The sequence below is a fragment of the Amphiprion ocellaris genome, chromosome 1 (genome assembly GCF_022539595.1).
Source record: "Amphiprion ocellaris isolate individual 3 ecotype Okinawa chromosome 1, ASM2253959v1, whole genome shotgun sequence".
Taxonomy (NCBI): Eukaryota; Metazoa; Chordata; class Actinopteri; family Pomacentridae; genus Amphiprion; species Amphiprion ocellaris.
Window position 1 is genome coordinate 36059369 of NC_072766.1, and position 18477 is coordinate 36077845.

At 37.8% G+C, this 18477-nt stretch overlaps 1 protein-coding gene across 3 annotated transcripts in view; it reads right to left on the reverse strand.

Annotated features, from left to right (window-relative positions):
- LOC111570708 (aggrecan core protein-like) overlaps positions 1 to 18223 on the reverse strand; it is a 29470-nt gene extending 11247 nt beyond the window's left edge. For 2 of the 3 annotated variants that reach the window (XM_035949657.2, XM_023273611.3), the window contains exons 1-14: positions 18075 to 18223; positions 10920 to 11014; positions 10704 to 10795; positions 9452 to 9743; positions 9082 to 9256; positions 8082 to 8209; positions 7689 to 7982; positions 6173 to 6751; positions 5899 to 6073; positions 5689 to 5816; positions 5197 to 5490; positions 5001 to 5099; positions 3250 to 4848; positions 1972 to 2046 (exon numbers count right to left, since the gene is read on the reverse strand). In XM_035949657.2, the coding sequence (XP_035805550.2) occupies positions 1972 to 2046; positions 3250 to 4848; positions 5001 to 5099; positions 5197 to 5490; positions 5689 to 5816; positions 5899 to 6073; positions 6173 to 6751; positions 7689 to 7982; positions 8082 to 8209; positions 9082 to 9256; positions 9452 to 9743; positions 10704 to 10795; positions 10920 to 11007 (4018 nt within the window). In that variant the 5' untranslated portion in view covers positions 11008 to 11014; positions 18075 to 18223. Of the gene's footprint in view, positions 1 to 287; positions 448 to 1971; positions 2047 to 3249; positions 4849 to 5000; positions 5100 to 5196; positions 5491 to 5688; positions 5817 to 5898; positions 6074 to 6172; positions 6752 to 7688; positions 7983 to 8081; positions 8210 to 9081; positions 9257 to 9451; positions 9744 to 10703; positions 10796 to 10919; positions 11015 to 18074 lie in introns of all 3 variants that reach the window. The other variant, XM_035949658.2, reaches the window with a different exon arrangement.
- Positions 18224 to 18477: the final 254 nt, after the last annotated feature.

The window sequence follows — 18477 nt, forward strand, 5'->3', positions numbered from 1 at the left end:
AGGACTGTTAGTGAACAATACTGCAGCTGCTGCAACTTCTGATCCAACGTAGACTTACTGCACCTCAACTATGCTTTTTATCTGAGATCTTCCAAGTCGTCAAATGAGGATGTATTGCAATGCGCACTAAATTTGATTATTTTTGCACAGAAAACACCAATAATTACTATTAGGTACTATAGGTACTATAGGTACTATAGGTACTATTAGCAGTAAGTTTATGTTTGGATCCATGCTCAGTTGTAGCAGAAGGTCAGTATTCAGACTCCAGCAGGATGACAGCTCACATATGAAGCACATATGTTGCCACAGCAGAGCGGAGGCGGCGTGTCGGCACAGCACACCAAAAACAACACATAGGCTGAAGATACTTGGAGATAAACACGGAGGCGATGGATGCTCGGAGCAGAGCCGGTGCATATTCGACAAACAACATAACATTCAAATCTGCCACAAAAACACAAAAGACCGAGAACCAGACGCAGACACAATGACAATAACGAACACGAAACAAAGCAAAAACACGATGCAAAACAAACCAGGATAGAACAGTAGAGAGAGAAAAGAGATTTTTGTAAGTGCAATACATCTGATTCATAATGACAGTGAATATAATCAGTTAAATTCTTATCTGAAAATGTAACATCAGGTAACAGGCTGATTAACCCTCTGAACCCAAACCAGTTTCTGGATGTTTCTCTGCTCATGTCACATTTTTTCCTTATCATGGGCTCATTTTTTACTGCAATATAAAGTCCTGCACCTCTATGGAAACAGAACAAACATGACTAGAAGTAGAAAGAACTCAGAAATGTCTTCTGTGCAGTTTGACACAGTTATATTGGCATCAGTTATTTAAAAAAAAAAGAAAAAAGTGGAATTTCTTTAATTATTTCTTTTACAAAAACTGTAAAGAAAAAAGTGTTATCAATATGTACAACATTTTCCCAAGTGACTACAAGTGTTACTAATACTGAAAAAAACTGTCTCCACACTCCTGAGATATTTAACTATTTACACTACCAGTCAAAAGTTTGGACACAACTTCTCTTTCAATAGTTTTTATTAATTTGTATTATTTTCTACATTGTAGATTAATACTGAATGTTAACACTTTTTTGTTTACAACATAATTCCATATGTATTCTTTTATAGTTTTGATGTCTTAAGTATTAATAATGTATAAAATATTTAAATAAAAACCACTGAAAGAGAAAGTGTCTCCAAAATTTTGACTGATACTGTACATTTTTACAACCTCTATGAATTAGGTGTTTTTCACTCTACTCTGTACATCATCCTGACAAAGATATTGGCTGACGACTTACTCCTATGTTTATCTTTTTTGAGCCATGCTGCATTTATTTTGTTCATCAAGTATGTTCTTTTGCTCTTTGTCTCTCTAATTTGTCTCAATTTGTCTCTCACTCACTGAATTTTTGTCACATGAACGGTGGTCATAGCTGAGTAAATCATGACTTTTTGTGGCACTGATGTGTGCAGAATTGCTGTTTATTTTCAAGATCTGGTGCAAATGTTTTAATTTTGATAAAATTTTAAACAGGTCATGTAGAATAAATAGATTTTGATGGAACAGCATCATTTTAGGCTTTGATTTTAATTTTTTTCCCCTAATGGAATCACAAGTGATTCATTCAAAGACCATCGAAAGTAACAATTCTTCCCATTTTTACATTTTCTGACTGATAAATAGTGTAATATTGTTGTTGTTTTTGTTTTTTTTTTTCAAACATGTATTTCAACCCCACTGGTTGATTTTGGGGTTCAGTGGGTTAATTTACAGATTGCAAAACTCCAATATAAAATGTGCAAACAACAACAAACATACACAGAAAAGCATCACAGGGAAAGTCTGTAAACCAGGATATTGTCACATAATACTGAATTAAATTGCAATCAGAGAAGAAAGTGGGAAAAGTAAAACAAAAGCACGTCATTCGCTGGACTCACCATCACAGACAGCAACTCCATCCTGTACTGTGCATGTAGTGTTTCCACAAGGGTTGGGTTCACAAAGGGTCACACCTGTCATAGAAACAGGTAAAGGATTCACACATGAGGAATGACATTCCCAGTATGTGTTGGTTTACAGTTTCCTGAAGAAATGGAGTGATTATGCAGCAACTGTTACTTTTTTGACCTTGAAGTTGTGCCTTCAGTAGTGTAAGATGACTCTGTAATTTTTACTCTTTTCTTCCTAAAGTCACAATATGTTTATTTTTTTAATTCTGTTTTGCTGGTGTTTGTTGTGAGTCTTCTTGCACATATAATAAAGTTGTACTATGTGTACTGAAATTAGGCATTTTTCCATCTCACTAGATTATGTTGCTGCCTTTTGTCAGCTTGTTGATGTATACGCTAACTTACATGTGCATTTGTTTTTTTATGCATTGTGATCAGGGTGTAATTGTAAAAGAGCACTTCCTCTCAATGCTCCACAGTGTTTAAATAAAGATCAATATGGTAAATAATAAGTTCAAATCACTTGTGTCCCCATTTATACGTGGCTGCAGTGAAATTTGATGTAAATTTATTTAAAATCTGGAGCCAGTGTGCAGGTAATTGGCAAGTAATGTGTTTACTTTGAAAGAAATGGGCTAAAATAGGAAAGCAGCTACATTTTTACTTTCATTTATTGGTGAATTTTGTAATATTTTCTCAATAAATTGATTAATCAAATTTGTTTCTTTTGTCTAATGAACAACCACAATCCCAATATTTTCAGTTTAGTTTTATATGCAATGAGATATATTCACATCCATGCCCTTATTCATTGAAGTTTTTATGTAATTTTACCTCAAAACAATGGCTTAAATCTTTATTAGATTATCAGATTTGTTGTTGTTTATGTTTCCATTAGTGAACGTTTGCGTCATAACATGGTCAAAACACGCAACATATCTCTTCTGGTGGGATTAAATTTGGATGTTGCATTTATGATTTACATAGCTGTCACTGGGCTACTGAGATGGTCTTCAGATTGGCTGATTGTTTAATGCAGCTAATCATATCATCTTTTGGCCAAAAGTTGCAAAGTAACATATATTTAATTCGCTGACCTTAACCTTGACCTTATCTACAACTTGTGTAAACCTTATGGAATTTGTTTTTTGTCCCTAAAAGTTACTTGTTTCTCAACAGGACAACAAATTATTAAAGATGTCATATTGTCTGACGATCCGTGACATAAAGTACACCTTTATCTTGTGTAAAAATGAGTTTACCTACCTTCTGTATTGCCTGGTGACTGTACGGAGGCTGGGGTCGGTGAAACAGGAGGAGCTGCCAGTCCTGCAGGGATAAGAGCAGGACTGATGGTCACATAGACGTCATCAGGAGTCTCTGGAAGTTCAGTTCGATTAAAGGCCTCTTCTGGTTCTGTAATGCTTTCTGCTGGTGTTGGTTCGCTGGACAGAGAGGGCACCACCACTTGATCTCCAGAAGTAGCTCCTGAAAACATGGTGCTGGAGTCTCCACTACCAGAGTAAAATCCACTGCCACTGCCGCTGCCGCTGCCGCTGCCACTTCCTTCTCCAAGGTACTCTACCAACCCCTGTCCAAGCTCCATAGAGCGTGTCGGGTCTCCGACTGTCTTTGTCATAATATGTCCAGTCAGGAATGTAACACTGCTTTCGTCTCTGCTTGCAGAGGACTCGGATTCAGACATTCCTGAGCCAGACATTCCCGATCCAGACCCTGAAAGAAATGTTGAACTTCCGAATCCAAACAAATGTTCACCACTACCCTCTCCGGAGCTGTAGAGTAAAAACCCGGAGGCCTCCTGCTCTCCGGAGGACGACCCTATGAGTTCAGTAAAGCCCGATCCCATTAAGGTTACACCAGAGAGTAATTCAGTGCCACTTCCAGAGCCAGAGCCACTGAGGTCGCCACTGGCAACCCCTGATTCTGAAAAATCTCCAGAACCACTGAACGCCAGACGACCGCCACCTAGCTCATACTCCTTGTGAGTAACAGCTGTGGACGCCTCGATCAGTTCATAGTCTATCAGTAAAATCGGAGCCTCTCCACTTCCTGAAAGGTCTCCTGACTGTCCACTACCACTTCCTGAGGCAAACCCTGATGGGAAACCGCTAAACCCAGAAAAGTCCTCGCTGGTGGTGAAACCAGACGACATGCCGAAAGATTGTCCACTTTCCCCAGACCCAAAACCAGAACCAGAACCAGACAAGGGCAGATCCCCGCTACCACTGAGCTCTCCAGAGCCTGAATCAGATGAAGGGAAGATGAGGATCTCAGTGCTTCCCTCTCCGGCTTCTTGGACTCCTCCTGAAGCTGAGCCCTCTGCCGAGAAAATGCTGTCAGTTCCTGAGAAAACCACAGAGATGCCGGATCCTTCTCCACTGAGGCCTGATCCAGAAGCATCTGCACTGCCGAGACCTGATTCTCCACTGCCAGCCAGGTCTCCAGAACCAGACAAGCCTCCAGAAGCAGACTCAAATCCAGAGGTTACCTGATCTCCAGAACCAGAAAGGTCTCCAGAGCCAGACTCAACTCCAGAGACAACTCCATCTCCAGAGCCAGACTGATCTCCAGAACTGGACTGATCTCCTGAGATGACCCCGTCTCCAGAACTAGACAGTTGTCCTGAACCAGATAGGTCTCCAGAGCCAGACCCAGCTCCAGAAGCAACACCATCTCCAGAGGTAGACAGATCTCCAGAACCAGACTGATCTCCAGAACCAGACTGATCTCCAGAACCAGACTGATCTCCAGAGGCACCATCAACTGCAGACCCTGAGCCGAAGTCTGCTGATCCAGACCCAGAGCCTGAAGCCTCCACAGGGATGGGAGGAGCGATGGAGGGATCTGCGAAAGAAGAGACAAAGTAAAAAGTTTTAGAGTCATGGGTAGTGTTGTATGCTAGAAAAGCATTACAATTACATTGTAGTCATCAATTTAGTATCGTCACAACACTACTCATGGGAAATAAATAAGGATGTGCTCAGGTTAGAACTCACCAGGCCTTAACAAATCAGTAATGGATGTCAGGTTTACAAGAGCCTCCTGGATATCTGTGATGTTCAGTCCAGTTTCATTTGCAATAAGTTGAATGTTCGCTGCAAAGATTAGATGAAGACAAAATGATGAATGAATCACATGATTAATAACATCCATAATAAGCTGGTTAGAGAGAAACATATAAGCAGCGTTTACCTTTGAAACAGTATGCATCAAATTTGGCATCAGGCTCGGGATAGCCAGTCTGGTTGGGGTGAACGTAAACTGTGCGTACTCCTGCTTTTCCTGCTCCACACTGAGGACGGGGGTTATTGATGGGATAACGGACGCTACGATCCACCAGCCAGCCTGCACGACACTTATCGAGACCCATTTTCCAGGCTGCATAGAGATCTCCAGTGGAGGCCAGCACAGCGTTCTGCTCCTGACAGCTGGAAGCAGCTTCGTCGTAGGTGAAACCCTCAGCGGACCTCACATGGAAAACCTCTCCTGTGGCGCAGACAAGGACAAGACGTCAGTGAAAATAAGGAAATAATCTTTGTCATAACGGTCAGTTATGGCATTTGGTTTTTGTGTGAAACCCCAATGTTTGGCTACATCTGGCCACTACCTTCTGCAAGTGCTGTTGTTAGTTAGGCTTGTTCTGTGGTATTTTTTGGTAGAGTATTGAGTGTGTACTTCTATCACCTTTGAGCCCCTCAGTGTAGCAGTACACATCATATTTCTCATCTGCAGGTCTCAGACCGTAGGACCGAACTCCAGGCTCAAATCCCAGGTTTCCTGCACATCCATCTCTTGGGAAGACAACAGGATACCTGAACAACAACACACTCATCAGTTAGCAGATGCTGTTTCTCATCTCTTTTCCTTGCTCTGAGAATACAATTTCAGCTTTACCTCACAGTCTGGTCCAGTAGCCAGCCTGCATCACACTGGTGGTATCCAGCCTCATACGCTGCCTGAAGCTGCTGTGGAGTAGCAATAGAGCCTCCAATGCTCAGACAGGCCAACTGGGCCTCAACGAAAGTGAAGGTGTAGCGGCCGACGCCTGAACGATAATGGAAGACCACACCTAGACAGAGAATCAAGAAGTTAAGGTGAGGTGGAACAACGTTTTACTGATAAGGACTCTCTCTGGGATTTCTGTGTGGTGTTCTCTTCTGTTACTGACCAGCTGGAGGCATCTCAAAGCCTTTGCTGGGCTCCCTGCCTACGTCTGGCTGGGCGGTGACAGCCTCTATCTGGTCAGTGATGCTGGGCGGCTGAGGCAGTGGTAGCTCAGCAGGGCTCTCAGTTGGGGTCTTGGTTGGGGTCTCGGTAGGGTTCTCTGTTGGGGCCTCGGTTGGGGTCTCGGTAGGGTTCTCTGTTGGGGCCTCGGTTGGGGTCTCGGTGGGGCCCTTGGTTGGAGTCTTGGTTGGGGTCTCGGTGGGGCCCTCAGTTGGAGTCTTGGTTGGGGTCTCGGTGGGGCCCTCGGTTGGAGTCTTGGTTGGGGTCTCGGTGGGGCTTTCTGTTGGAGTCTCGGTGGGACTCTCTGTTGGGGTCTTGGTTGGGGTCTCTGTGGGGCTCTCGATGGGGCTCTGAGTGTAGATGAAGTCCACATTGGTGGGCTGTCGAGTCTCCACCTCCCCGACCGCCTCGCTCTCTGTGGTCGTCCTCACAAAGAACACCTGAGGGCTTCGTGTCACCGTGGTAACACTCAGCACGCCGCTTCCCTCCTCGATGATGCCTGAACCTTCCTCATCAGGAGAGCCTGCAGAAGAAGAGATGCTATTTACTGTACATGTAAACATACCCGTGAATGCTAGTCAGTATGTTAGACTTTTCAAGTCTCAGTTATTAGCAAAAACACAGGACAATCCAGTCCCTGTCTCTTCCTGAAAAGCAGCAGTTTTAGAACTATGTTGTGACTACAGATCCAACTAAAGATTACTTTCATCTTTGATTAATCAATGGAATATTTTTTCAATTGAACTATTAGTTTTTTGTTCTATAAAATAGTGAAAATCAGTCAGTGTTTCCTAAAGCCCAATATGATGTCCTCAAATGTCTTGTTTTATACACAACCCAAAGATATATAGTTTACTGTCACAGATGAATAAAGAAATCAGATAATCTTAATTTTTAAACAGCTGCAATTCTAAAATATTGTGTTTTTTATCCCTTTGAATGTTCTGCCACTGCAGTTTCCAGTTGTTGCGCTTTTGTGGGTGAGGGCACAGTTTTATCTTCAGTTGGTGAAAAGCCGTTGAGTTGTGTTGAAGTAAAGTGAGCGACCATTTCTCCTCCTTTTGTGTTATTTTTGCATGATGTTTTAGATCAATATTGATCGCTGTCTATAGTGCTGTCCTATCAGTCGTGCAGCATTACACTTTTAACACCACTGACAAGAAACTTGACCATGAAACTGTCAAATTGCTTTTGAGTCTGTAAAAATGGAGAGACTCTCAAATTTACTCTCACATTTAATGTACTATTCTTGTTGCAACCCTTGAAATAAAACAAAAAGTTGATACTTCAATCGCATCTTTGATTTTTCATTTAAAATCCATTGTAGTGGTGCACAGAGGCAAAATCCTAAACATTGTGTCACTATCCAAATACTAATGGATGTAAGACTCTCTGACCTGTAAAAATAATGGCTTATATCTGCCTTCAGTGTCTCTATCTGTTGTCTACTTGAGACCTACCGGTGTAGCAAAAGGCATCATAACGGGACTCAGGAAGAGGGAATCCTGTCTGGTTAGAGTAGAGGTAAACCGTTCGGACCCCCAGCATGCCTCCTCCACACTGCGGCCGACGAATGTTGATGGGATATCGGACGCTTCTGTCTCCCAACCAGCCGGGGTTACAGACGTCCATCCCTCCCTGCCAGGCCAGGTACAGCTGACCGGTGGTGGCCAGCTGAGCTCCCTTATTTAAACAAGCCGCCGCTGCTTCAGAGAAGGTGAACTTCTCAGCAGTAGTAGTGTGGAAAACTTTGCCTGTTTCAGATCAGATGAGTTCATTATGGTTACCAAGTAAAATAACAAAAGAATGAGCTTAAAGTACATAAAAATATTGCAATGTTTATAGCAGTGTACCTGTCATCTTCTCAGCGAAACAGTAAACATCATAAGTCTCATTGACGTCTCTGATGCCATAAGTTCTGACACCAGGAAGTTGTTCTTTGTCACCGTAGCAGTTCATACGAGGATCGTGGATTGGATACCTTTAGTCAAATAAAAATCAGATTTACTGTTAAAATTAAACACTGTCTGTCTTCAATATCTAAACTGGATGGCCCTCTCTCCCAAACATCATACAGTTTAACTGCCTCCTCAGCTACGTTTTGACAGAAACATATTTTCTGCTGGTTTTGTTTTGTTTTGTTTTGTTTATTGGTTTTGGTTTTATTTGCAATGTATCACAAGTATGTTTCAAATCACCACATCCTTGTCATTTTGTCAGTGCTTTCCAACTGTTGCTCCTTTTCAGTCAACCAGCTACACACATGGACAAAATTGTTGGTACTCTCCTTGTCTTCCTCTGGTCCATGTTTAGTGTGGTACACACCATGTCACCAAACAGCAGTGACTACTGTAACCCTATAAATAGGCCAACTGACTGATTACAAGTGTGTAGACACCTGTGATGCTAATTAGAGGACACACCTTGATTGAACATGTCCCTATGGTCACATTATTTTCAGTCTTTTCTAGGGGTACCATCATTTTTGTCCAGGCCCGTTTCATGAGTTTATTTTTAAAAATAATTCTGTTAAACCACAGTTCAAAAGCAATGTCTGATTTTCATTGCTTAATATTCATAGAATTTTTATTTATTATTACTTTTGTCAGATTCAAGTTATTTCTGTGACCATTGTGGGTTTTTCTTTCATCAACCGAGGGGTACCAACAATTTTGTCCACATGTATATGCTGTTTAATTGTTAGCACCAAAACCTGCACAGAAGTTTCTTCAGAAGTACCTGCCTTGAAGAATGAATGTGCCAAAGTTTAGCGCTTTTAAACTAACTAGCGCTAGCATTTCTTCCAAGTAAATTGGCATTTAGTTGGTAAAAGTTAAGATGTGACGAACCAACCTGGCTGTTTCGTCAGAGAGCCAGCCGGCATCACACTGGTGGAAACCATCATCGTAGGCTGCTTGGAGCTGTTCAGGTGAAGCCACGACCGCATTGTTCTGAGCACAAGCTGCCTTCGCCTTCTCAAAAGTCAAAGTGTAGCGACCCATAATGGCCCGGTAGTGGAACACAATGCCTACCGAGATAAATAAGAACTTCAGTGAATCAAGAGTCATACGGTCATATCATAAAATTACAAAAAAATAAAATAAAAATGCACTCTGAACTTCTTAATATTAGAGCTTTTCATCTGGATTTGCATCAGTTTCCATGTAAAAGTTGTTTCCTGGATACTCAGATCTATTGAATCCAGTATGGTTCATCTACACACCTTGAACCTGGATGTGGACGATGTCATGGTTGTCTTCGATGCCGTGTTGAACCTCACAGCGATAAACTCCGCTATCACTGGATCTCAGCTCAGATATCTTGATGCTGGCGTCGGTCGGGGTGTTGGGGTATCCCAGCAGGTGAACTCTGTCCACATAGCTGTCGCCGATAAGCACCTCCCCCTCCAAGGCCACGAGGACGGTCGTGACCTTTTCCTTGGTGACGTGGCTCCATTTGATGCGATGAGAAAGAGGAGCGATGGTTGGAGCTCCAGGGTCTGGAACTGTGTGGTCCTACAGAGGAAAGAACTTCATTTAATACCAGCTTTGTTTCATGGTTTTTACTAAATTAAAGTATAATGACTCATGCGGACACTAAACCTTACTAAGCAACTCAGATTTTACTTTTCACAATATAAATTCAAGACGATATGATCTGGGTCAATAAACTAGCACTATTTGCAGTCAATGCCATCTTTAAAATGTTACACCTAATAGCTACTGGAGGCTGCAAAGTTGAACTTATTTAATGTTTACTAGATGATTTTTATTAGCAATTTTTATTGGATTAAAAGTATACATTTATTGTTTACCAATTTTTCAGTTTTTCTGTTGTTAAATTACAGATAATATCCAGTAAAATCACAGAAGAAATTGACTAATTAACATGCAAACTATAAAAAAACAACCCAAACTGCAAATAATATTCTCATCAAAAAGTAAAAAAGTAATTTTACAAATGGTAATTCGCTCTATTACAACATTTGACACTCTTTTTGCTGTATTTAAATGAGCAAAAAAAATCATTATTTTGCAGGTAGTTTGCGGTTATTTGAAAGAAAATTTATGTATATCACAAAAAGGTACATTTTTTTAAATTGTAGATTTACAGATGTTCATTAGTTAGGAGGTAGTAAGTTACGGGTAATATCTAGTAAGATCACAGAAAAAATCTATTAATTTTCAAGTTGACTGTAAAGAAAAACAAATCAATACTGTAAATAATTTCTACATTATAGTTTGACTGTATCCAATTAAATCCACCTAAAATATCCTTATTTTACAGTTATATATATCCTTATTTTCACCATTTTTGACTCCATTTTTTTTGCAGAGCTTTGAAATTTGACTGTATTCCCTACATGTTCAGCCTGTTTTTTTCTGGCACCCTTGCTGCCAGATTTTCATAGTTTTACACAGACACACAGCAGTATGGGTCATGTTTAAAGAAGGCTAAAGCTTAGAATTACACACCTCAAAGTAACACGGTAGTACGATCGTTCCTCCCAGCAGAGGGCGCTGTGGTTCCTCCAGAGGGATGCTGATGCTCAGAACATCCTCTGGGTCTAAGATGCAGAAAAAAACAAAAGTAGGAGGAAACACAGCAACACATGAGCTCTGGAGTGAGAGACACACTTAAAAAAGGTTTGATCAAAGCTGCTGAGATGAAGTGAGGAGGCCTTTTCTTACCCATCAGTGAATGAGCTTCATAAATGTAATCAGACGTTGCTGAGATGATGTTCAGACACAAGGACAGCAGCACAGTCTGCCTGATCATATTTTACCTGAAAAATTAGAAAAACACAAACAAGATTATGAATCAAACCCGTCATCACAAACTGATATGAAGATGTCTGAACTTTATGCCCAAAGGCTGTTGGATTTCTTAACTGTTATTCACTGTTTTCCCATTCATGTGTTTAAATATTCAGTAAAACATGTTTAAAAAAAAAAAAAAAAGACACTTTTTTTTATTTAGGTAAGTGCTGGAGTGCTTAACAAAAGAATGGAAATGTTCCAGATGCATCTTGTCTGACCCTGAAAATAAAACCTTGCTGCCAAATATAAAAATAAATCTCCAGACAAACACAGCTGAAAGCAACCTCCTTTTCAGTGTGAAATACAGTGTGAAATACACCTCTGTATATTGAATTTAACAATGAAATATACAGCGGTGGAAACACCAGATGGATTTTTCATTCCTTTTTCCAACAATGCTCTAATCCCACATGAAGCCGTGCCTTTCTCTCTGCAGATTCATGGTAAATCCCAGCATGAATGCGGTTGCATTATTCATTGGTGTTGTCTGAATTTGATTGATGGATTTTATTATTGTGTTGTGTAAAAATAATGTGATGCACTCAGACAGTCTTAAAGATTAGTAAAATAAATTACAAATTAAACCAGAGACAAATGCAGTCAGCTTACAGGCATTAAAATGAACAATCATTCTGTCATTGTCGGATTCTCAACTGATATTTTATTTACAATGAATATTCTTAAGTCATCATCATGACAACAACTGCAAATAAACACCCTTGACTCCTTTAAGAGCAGTGTGGCATAACATGATGTTCAGAACTGGGCTTCATTTAAATATATATTATATATTGATTTAGCTACTTCAGTATTGACGCAAGTAATGTGTAATCGACAGCCAAACTAAACCAAGTTAGCAGAAGTAGCTTCTCACTACATTATATTATAGTATTAACACATTAATTAAAAGGAATCTTTAAATGTTATGTACTGGATTACTAATATGTTTTTATTCAGCAAATTTGAAAAATGAAGTTGCTCCAGTGTTAAGTAGATTGAGGAGGAGACCTTTGATATGTTACCTCAACTTGTATTTGATTTTAAATCAACTAATACACAAATATGAGTTTAAATTACATAACATATTAAGTTGATGCAATTACCACCATTATAATGTCAACTCAATCAATTAAAAATAATGTTCACATCTTTAAAAATGTATCTAAATCAGAAAATGTTAATTTCTATCTTGTGTTTGATTAAATGGTGGTAATAGGTCCCTATATTATGTGGGTTGAACTTTCCCTGCATAGAGGATTCTTGGTGCATCTCAAAGAAAATTCTAAAGCACAAAAATGATAGGAATCGAGATTAAAATTAGCAGTTCAATTTGTTAACCAGTTTTATTGATTTGGCTTTAATTTACTTCAGCAAAATAGGCATTTTAGGTTTTTTTTAAATGACAGAAATATGAGGAAAATGCATACATTTCTGATTCATTACCTTTACTTTAATGTCAGTCGATCATGCTTAAAGTGTTGTATTCACCCTAAGAGTTCATTCTGAGCCAGAAAAAACTTGAAACTGTTTAAGAATTAAAAATACATCCTGATTCAGGCTGTTTGAACTCTGAATGGTTGTTCTGTCTGAAGCGTCAAACTCTGACGTTTAAAATGAGTTGGAACATGTTTCAGTTTCAACATTCAAACACAAATCAAGTCCATCCTTCCATCCATCCATGATCTATGCACTGCTTAATCCTTATTAGGGTCATGGAACAAATAAAGTCATTCATGTTAAATGAAACACATCACAGTGACATTCAGGTGCTCCATGATCAAGAATCAACAGAGTTTCTAAACAAGCGACTTATCTGCTCACAAGAAAACAAGTATTTCCAGTTCATTCAAAGGTAAATGCTTGCTGTTATTACATCAGAGCATCGGTTCCTGCTCCTCCCTCCTCCTGCACTCAGAGAAATAATTCCATAATTCACTTTACATATTTGTTCATAACCACATCCATGTACACGGACACGGATGCATTTAGACATCAAATATCCCCGTTATTTACCCAGCAATAACACAAACACTCCACTACTCAAAATGAGATACATTAAACAAGTGAAGGAGGACTATAAAATGCTACACTTTTATTTAAAAAACAAGCTTTGTTGTAAATATATTTAAATTACCATCATGTATTTTACCGCTAATAGGTGTAAAAGGGCATTTATTGACAATTCAGTATTGTTTCCTTGTGATAACTTTTACAGAAAACAAAGTTTCAACTGTCAAAGGTCTAGAAAACACATTTTCTCAATCAGTTTTTGTACAATTATATTGACAGGATCCAACCTGAACAAGAAAAACATGACTGTCTGAATAGTTTTTATTATTTCAGATGAGAGAGAATTCTGTATTTCAGTTTTTTCTACTATTCAAAGTGGCATGTTTACATCTTAGTAAGTTAGTTAGTTTAGCCTACTGTTCTTTCTGAAATTTAACCATCATATAAATTCAAGTGCAGCAGTAAAGATATTAGAATTACAAACAAGTGCTCCACAAATACATTACCAACAATTAAGACAACTAAATACAAGAACACGCATTCTATATTAGCCAGATTTTGTTTAACCACAAAGCCTGTTGGTGAGTTTGAAATGGAATTTACTTTAAAAAACTGGCAAAATTACACCATTTATTAACCAAAAGCTGTAAAACCAGAAAGACCCATCCAATTTTTAACTTCTGTCAAGAAAAATGACCCAAAAAGAGGCTTAAGCTTGTGATATTTCATTAAAATCACTTTATGACTTTGAAAACTAAACCGGTTGCACCCAATCAAACTTAACGTTTTTCTCTTTTTAATGATTTATGGCAATATAATTTTAGTATACTCCACTAAACAAGTTCTATCTGCCTCCAGTCATGGCTGTGCTGTTTCCATAGAGATGATGGACTTTATATTGCAGTGAAAAACAAACCTACAGTGACAGGAACACAATAAAGCGCGGCCACAGCAAATGGAGTGTTTTGTGGGTCCACCATCCACCCCAACCACCTCCCACTGCCTCCGATACAAATTACAAATGTGGAGCTTCATTGAACAACAAAAAACAAGTTTCCCCTAAACTTAAACCAGCCAGCAGTACACTGTAAGTTGGGAAAACAATTTATCTGTACAGAAATATAATTTCCAAGAAGCAGAGTGTCCACTAACTGTACTATATGCAGAGTTTAAAGTGACGTTAATAAACACAAAGCTACAAGTGACTGTTTACTGGCACTAGATCACAGAAACAGCAGAAAATAATGTCTAGGAGAATGTCAGCTGATTTAAACCACAGGAACCAAAAGGCTGCCAGCTCTAATTACAGACTCTACTTTAAGAGCATCTCAGTGACACTGAAGGTTCAGAACTAATCAGTCACAAGAGTTTAACAATCAATAAGTAATCATTTTCAGAGCTATGTGAGTGCAGTTTGATCACATTTGATTGCTGGTTGCCGGGTTACATCAGTAAACAGCATCTTTAATCAGTCAGAAAAGCAAAGACAGAAAAAACTGAAATCTGTGATGTGAAAGAAGCAAAACTGATGTAGGAAATGTTCATAAAGCTTTTAGAGACAAGACTTTCTATAACATTTTTTTGCTTTTCTGATATTTTATTGTCATTTTTAATGTTTTATTGTCACTTTCTAAAGCGTTATAATTCGTATTGTTCTGTTAAGCACCTTGTAATTGTGCAAATATAATGGTGCAAAACAAATAAAACAAATAAATCAATTTAAAAAGTGAAAATCTGGCACCAAGTGTGCCTGAAAATATACACTATCATTCAGAAGTTTGGGGTCAACCAGGCAATTTCATGTTCTCCATGAAAACTCTACACTTTTATTCATGTGCTAACATAACTGCACAAGGTTTTCTAATCATCAATGAGCCTTTCAACACCATTAGCTAACACAATGTAGCATTAGAACACAGGAGTGATGGTTGCTGGAAATGTTCCTCTGTACCCCTATGGAGATATTCCATTAAAAATCAGCTGTTTCCAGCTAGAATAGTCATTTACCACATTAACAATGTCTACACTGTATTTTGGATTAATTTAATGTTATTTTTATTGAAAACAAACTGTTTTTCTTTTAAAAATAAGGACATTTCTAAGAAACCCTAAACTTTTGAACAGTAGTGTACATCAGAAATGATACCATACTGTAATGTTTAAAAACTGTAAACACTGTAAAAATGATGTTGAAATACTGTAAAATTATACATTATTTTAGCTGATACAGTATAACAGTGTCATTTTACAGTTATTCATTACAAAACAATGAATTACTGTTTTAAAAAAATGCAGATTTTTTTTATTTGGATCCCATTTATTAAAGCCAGAAACTGTAAAAATTATCAGATTTTCAATTTTCCAATTGAGCGAATCATGTGTGACATTTGATTACTTGTGAAAAATAAAACAAATCTAAGTTTTAAATAATGAAATTTCATTAAAATTGCTTCATTCTATGTGTCTCATGTAAAAAAAAATCGCAAAAAACTTAACAGTTTGTACCAAATCCTGTTTAAAAAAAAAAAAAAAGAAAGAAAAGAAAAAAGATTCTGAGCTGATCTTCTCAACAAAGAAACCATGATTGTTTTAACTCTGACCAACACTCGGGGTGTTTATACTGAGAGGAGGCAACAATAACACACACCAGATCAATAAATACATGCAGCATGGCTCAAAAATGGTTTACAGAGGAGCAAGCTGTTGGAAGATGCATTCAACATGGTGAAACGACCAACACTGTACTGCCTCAGTAACAATATGGAGGTTCATTTTTGAATTTTGCATGTTTTATTGTATTTTTAGTGTCTCCTTACAGATAAAAAATTAACCTTGAAGGGTAACTGGGACTCATTTATACACGACAGGTTTTCCTTTTCATATAAATTATTTTATGTTCTATTGTATTTTTTTCACAGAAACTTCTTGAGAAAAGTAGATTATACATGTACATTTGCGCATGTTTGACTTTTTTACTTATTTTATTCATAATTACCGTGAACAAGGCTGAAAATAAGAACTGAACCTCATCTTTCAAGTACGATTATGCACTAGTTTTACCCATTTATGCTACTTTTTGCTCCACTTCATGTATTTTACATTCATATTTCAGATAATGTACTGTGATATTGCTGCTGTCACCACTCCTAGTTTGCTTGCTGATGGCTTATATTGTTAGTGTTTTGCTTTTTTTGCACCACATTTGTAAATGAAGTGGTTAAATTACAGAATTTCTGACTGGATGTAGGAATTTTCCAGCATTTTCTGCTGACAACGTACCACTTCCTGCTATTTTGCTGTTAAAATCTGTCATTGAAGGAGCTGTAAATCTCTTTAAACACTTAGAAAGCAGCAGGGAGGGCCTCTGCAGGACGGACATGCTGTGTTTGGACTGAGTGACAGTTCATTAGCTGCTGAGTTGTGTTGGAGTCGAGCTGGTGGTCGGTTCCACACTGCTTCATTCAGCCGCTGTGGCGAGGCGACTCCCAGAGAGACCTGAGCCCATAAGACCAGATCTGTTCCCCTGAAGCCTGCATTATGGAGCTCTGACGACACCCAGGCCTGAGTAAACAGCAGCTCCAGAGTCCATCGCTCCAACACTGCTCACATTCAGCCTCGGAAAACTGTGAGGCATGATGGACGGAGGCCAGCAGGGCTTTGATCTCACCTGGACAGCCCTTTTTTTTATTCCTCTCCACACGAGGAACATTTCTCATGTAAGAGACGGGATTTAAAAACCTCAGGCATGTAGCAGAAGCCTGATGTTCTTTGATTTCATAGATTTCACACTATTCGCAGCACTAAAATCTGATTTAATATATAACCTACTAAAATAAAAGTGTCTAATTATACTTTGTGCCTCTTAATTTCTCAACAGACATAAAAAATAATCCACTTTTCATGAGATTATTTTAGCATGTTGCCTATTACTATCTAATCCTTTTTATTTATATATATCATTGTATTTAATCAATTTTAAATTTGAATTATTTATGAAACTATTCTGGTCATTTCATTTTATATTTGCATTATTAGAATGAACACCATTATAATGATTTCATATTATATTTCTATTTAGTATTTTTTTATTTAGAATTATAGAATTATTTTGAATTAGTATTAAAATAATTTGGATCATTATGTGTTATATTTGTATTTAATAGTTTTATTAGAAATATATAATTATTTTAAATTCTAATTAAAACAATTCTGACATTTTGTTTTATATTTGTGCTTAATATTCTTCAATTTGATTTACATTTTTTTTAGATTTTAAAGTATTTGAATGTTTCATTTTATATTCTTATTTATTATTTTCTGATTAAAGTCATACAATAATTTTGGATGAGAATTAAAACAGTTGTGATAATTTCATTTTAAATTAGTTTTTAGTATTCTAAATTAGAAACATAGAATTATTTTAAATTATAACTTAAATAATTCTGACAATTTTATTTTGTATTTATATTTATTACTCTTTAATAATAATTAATAAACTTTTTAAAAGAATTTTATTGAAATTTTATTTACTATAATACTTGTCGGGGTGATTTTCAGGTTATTGGAGGTACAGAAGATTAAAAAACTGTCTTGTTTTAACTTAAAAAAATCAAAAGAAAGAAAAGAAAAAAAATCAAATTTCTTAAATTCTTGAATTAATTTTTTTAAAAAAAGGATTTTCCTTTTGCAGAAATGAAAGATATAATGAAGTCAAGTTGGAATGTGAGTCAGGAGGGTAAAGTGGAGGTAAATCCACTTTTCTCATAATAAAATACATGTTTAGAATGTCTGTTATACTTAAATATAATATTACAGGGATGTTTTTAGTGCAGATGTGACTGTAATATGTTAAAGTACAGAGAAGCTTGTGAAAATATGACTTTTATGGAAGCTCATATCGAGTAAACGCAGGGTTTAAATGGACCAAAATGAATATTAGCCGTGTAATTGTTTCTGTATTTCTTTGTAAAATATACAAGAACAAACCTGAACAATAAAAGAAACTATATTTCTCACCTGAGGATGTGAGTCTCTTCTTCTCTGGTGTTGTTTCGGTTCAGCTGAGCTTCGAGTCTCCAGGCTGTAGGTTAAAAGTCCCAGAGATCAGCAGCAGCAGCTCAGGATGCTCGGCTGTGTTCAGAGGAAAGAACCTGGACCAGAACCGTGAAACTGTCAGACCTCAGAGGGAAACACCGACGTCAAGCTGCCGACAGCGAAGCACGAGGAGCTCAGGTGACTGCTTTCAAAATAAAAAGCAGACGTCTCTTTAAATGGTCTCTGAGAGGCAGGAGGGCTGCAGAGGGAGTGAAGCAGGAACAATGTGGTCACAGGATGCTGAAGAAGAAGAAGAAAATGTCTTGTAGGAGTGTTTAGCTCATTAGAGAAACTCCAAACACACAGTTTATCTGGGAAAGACTCC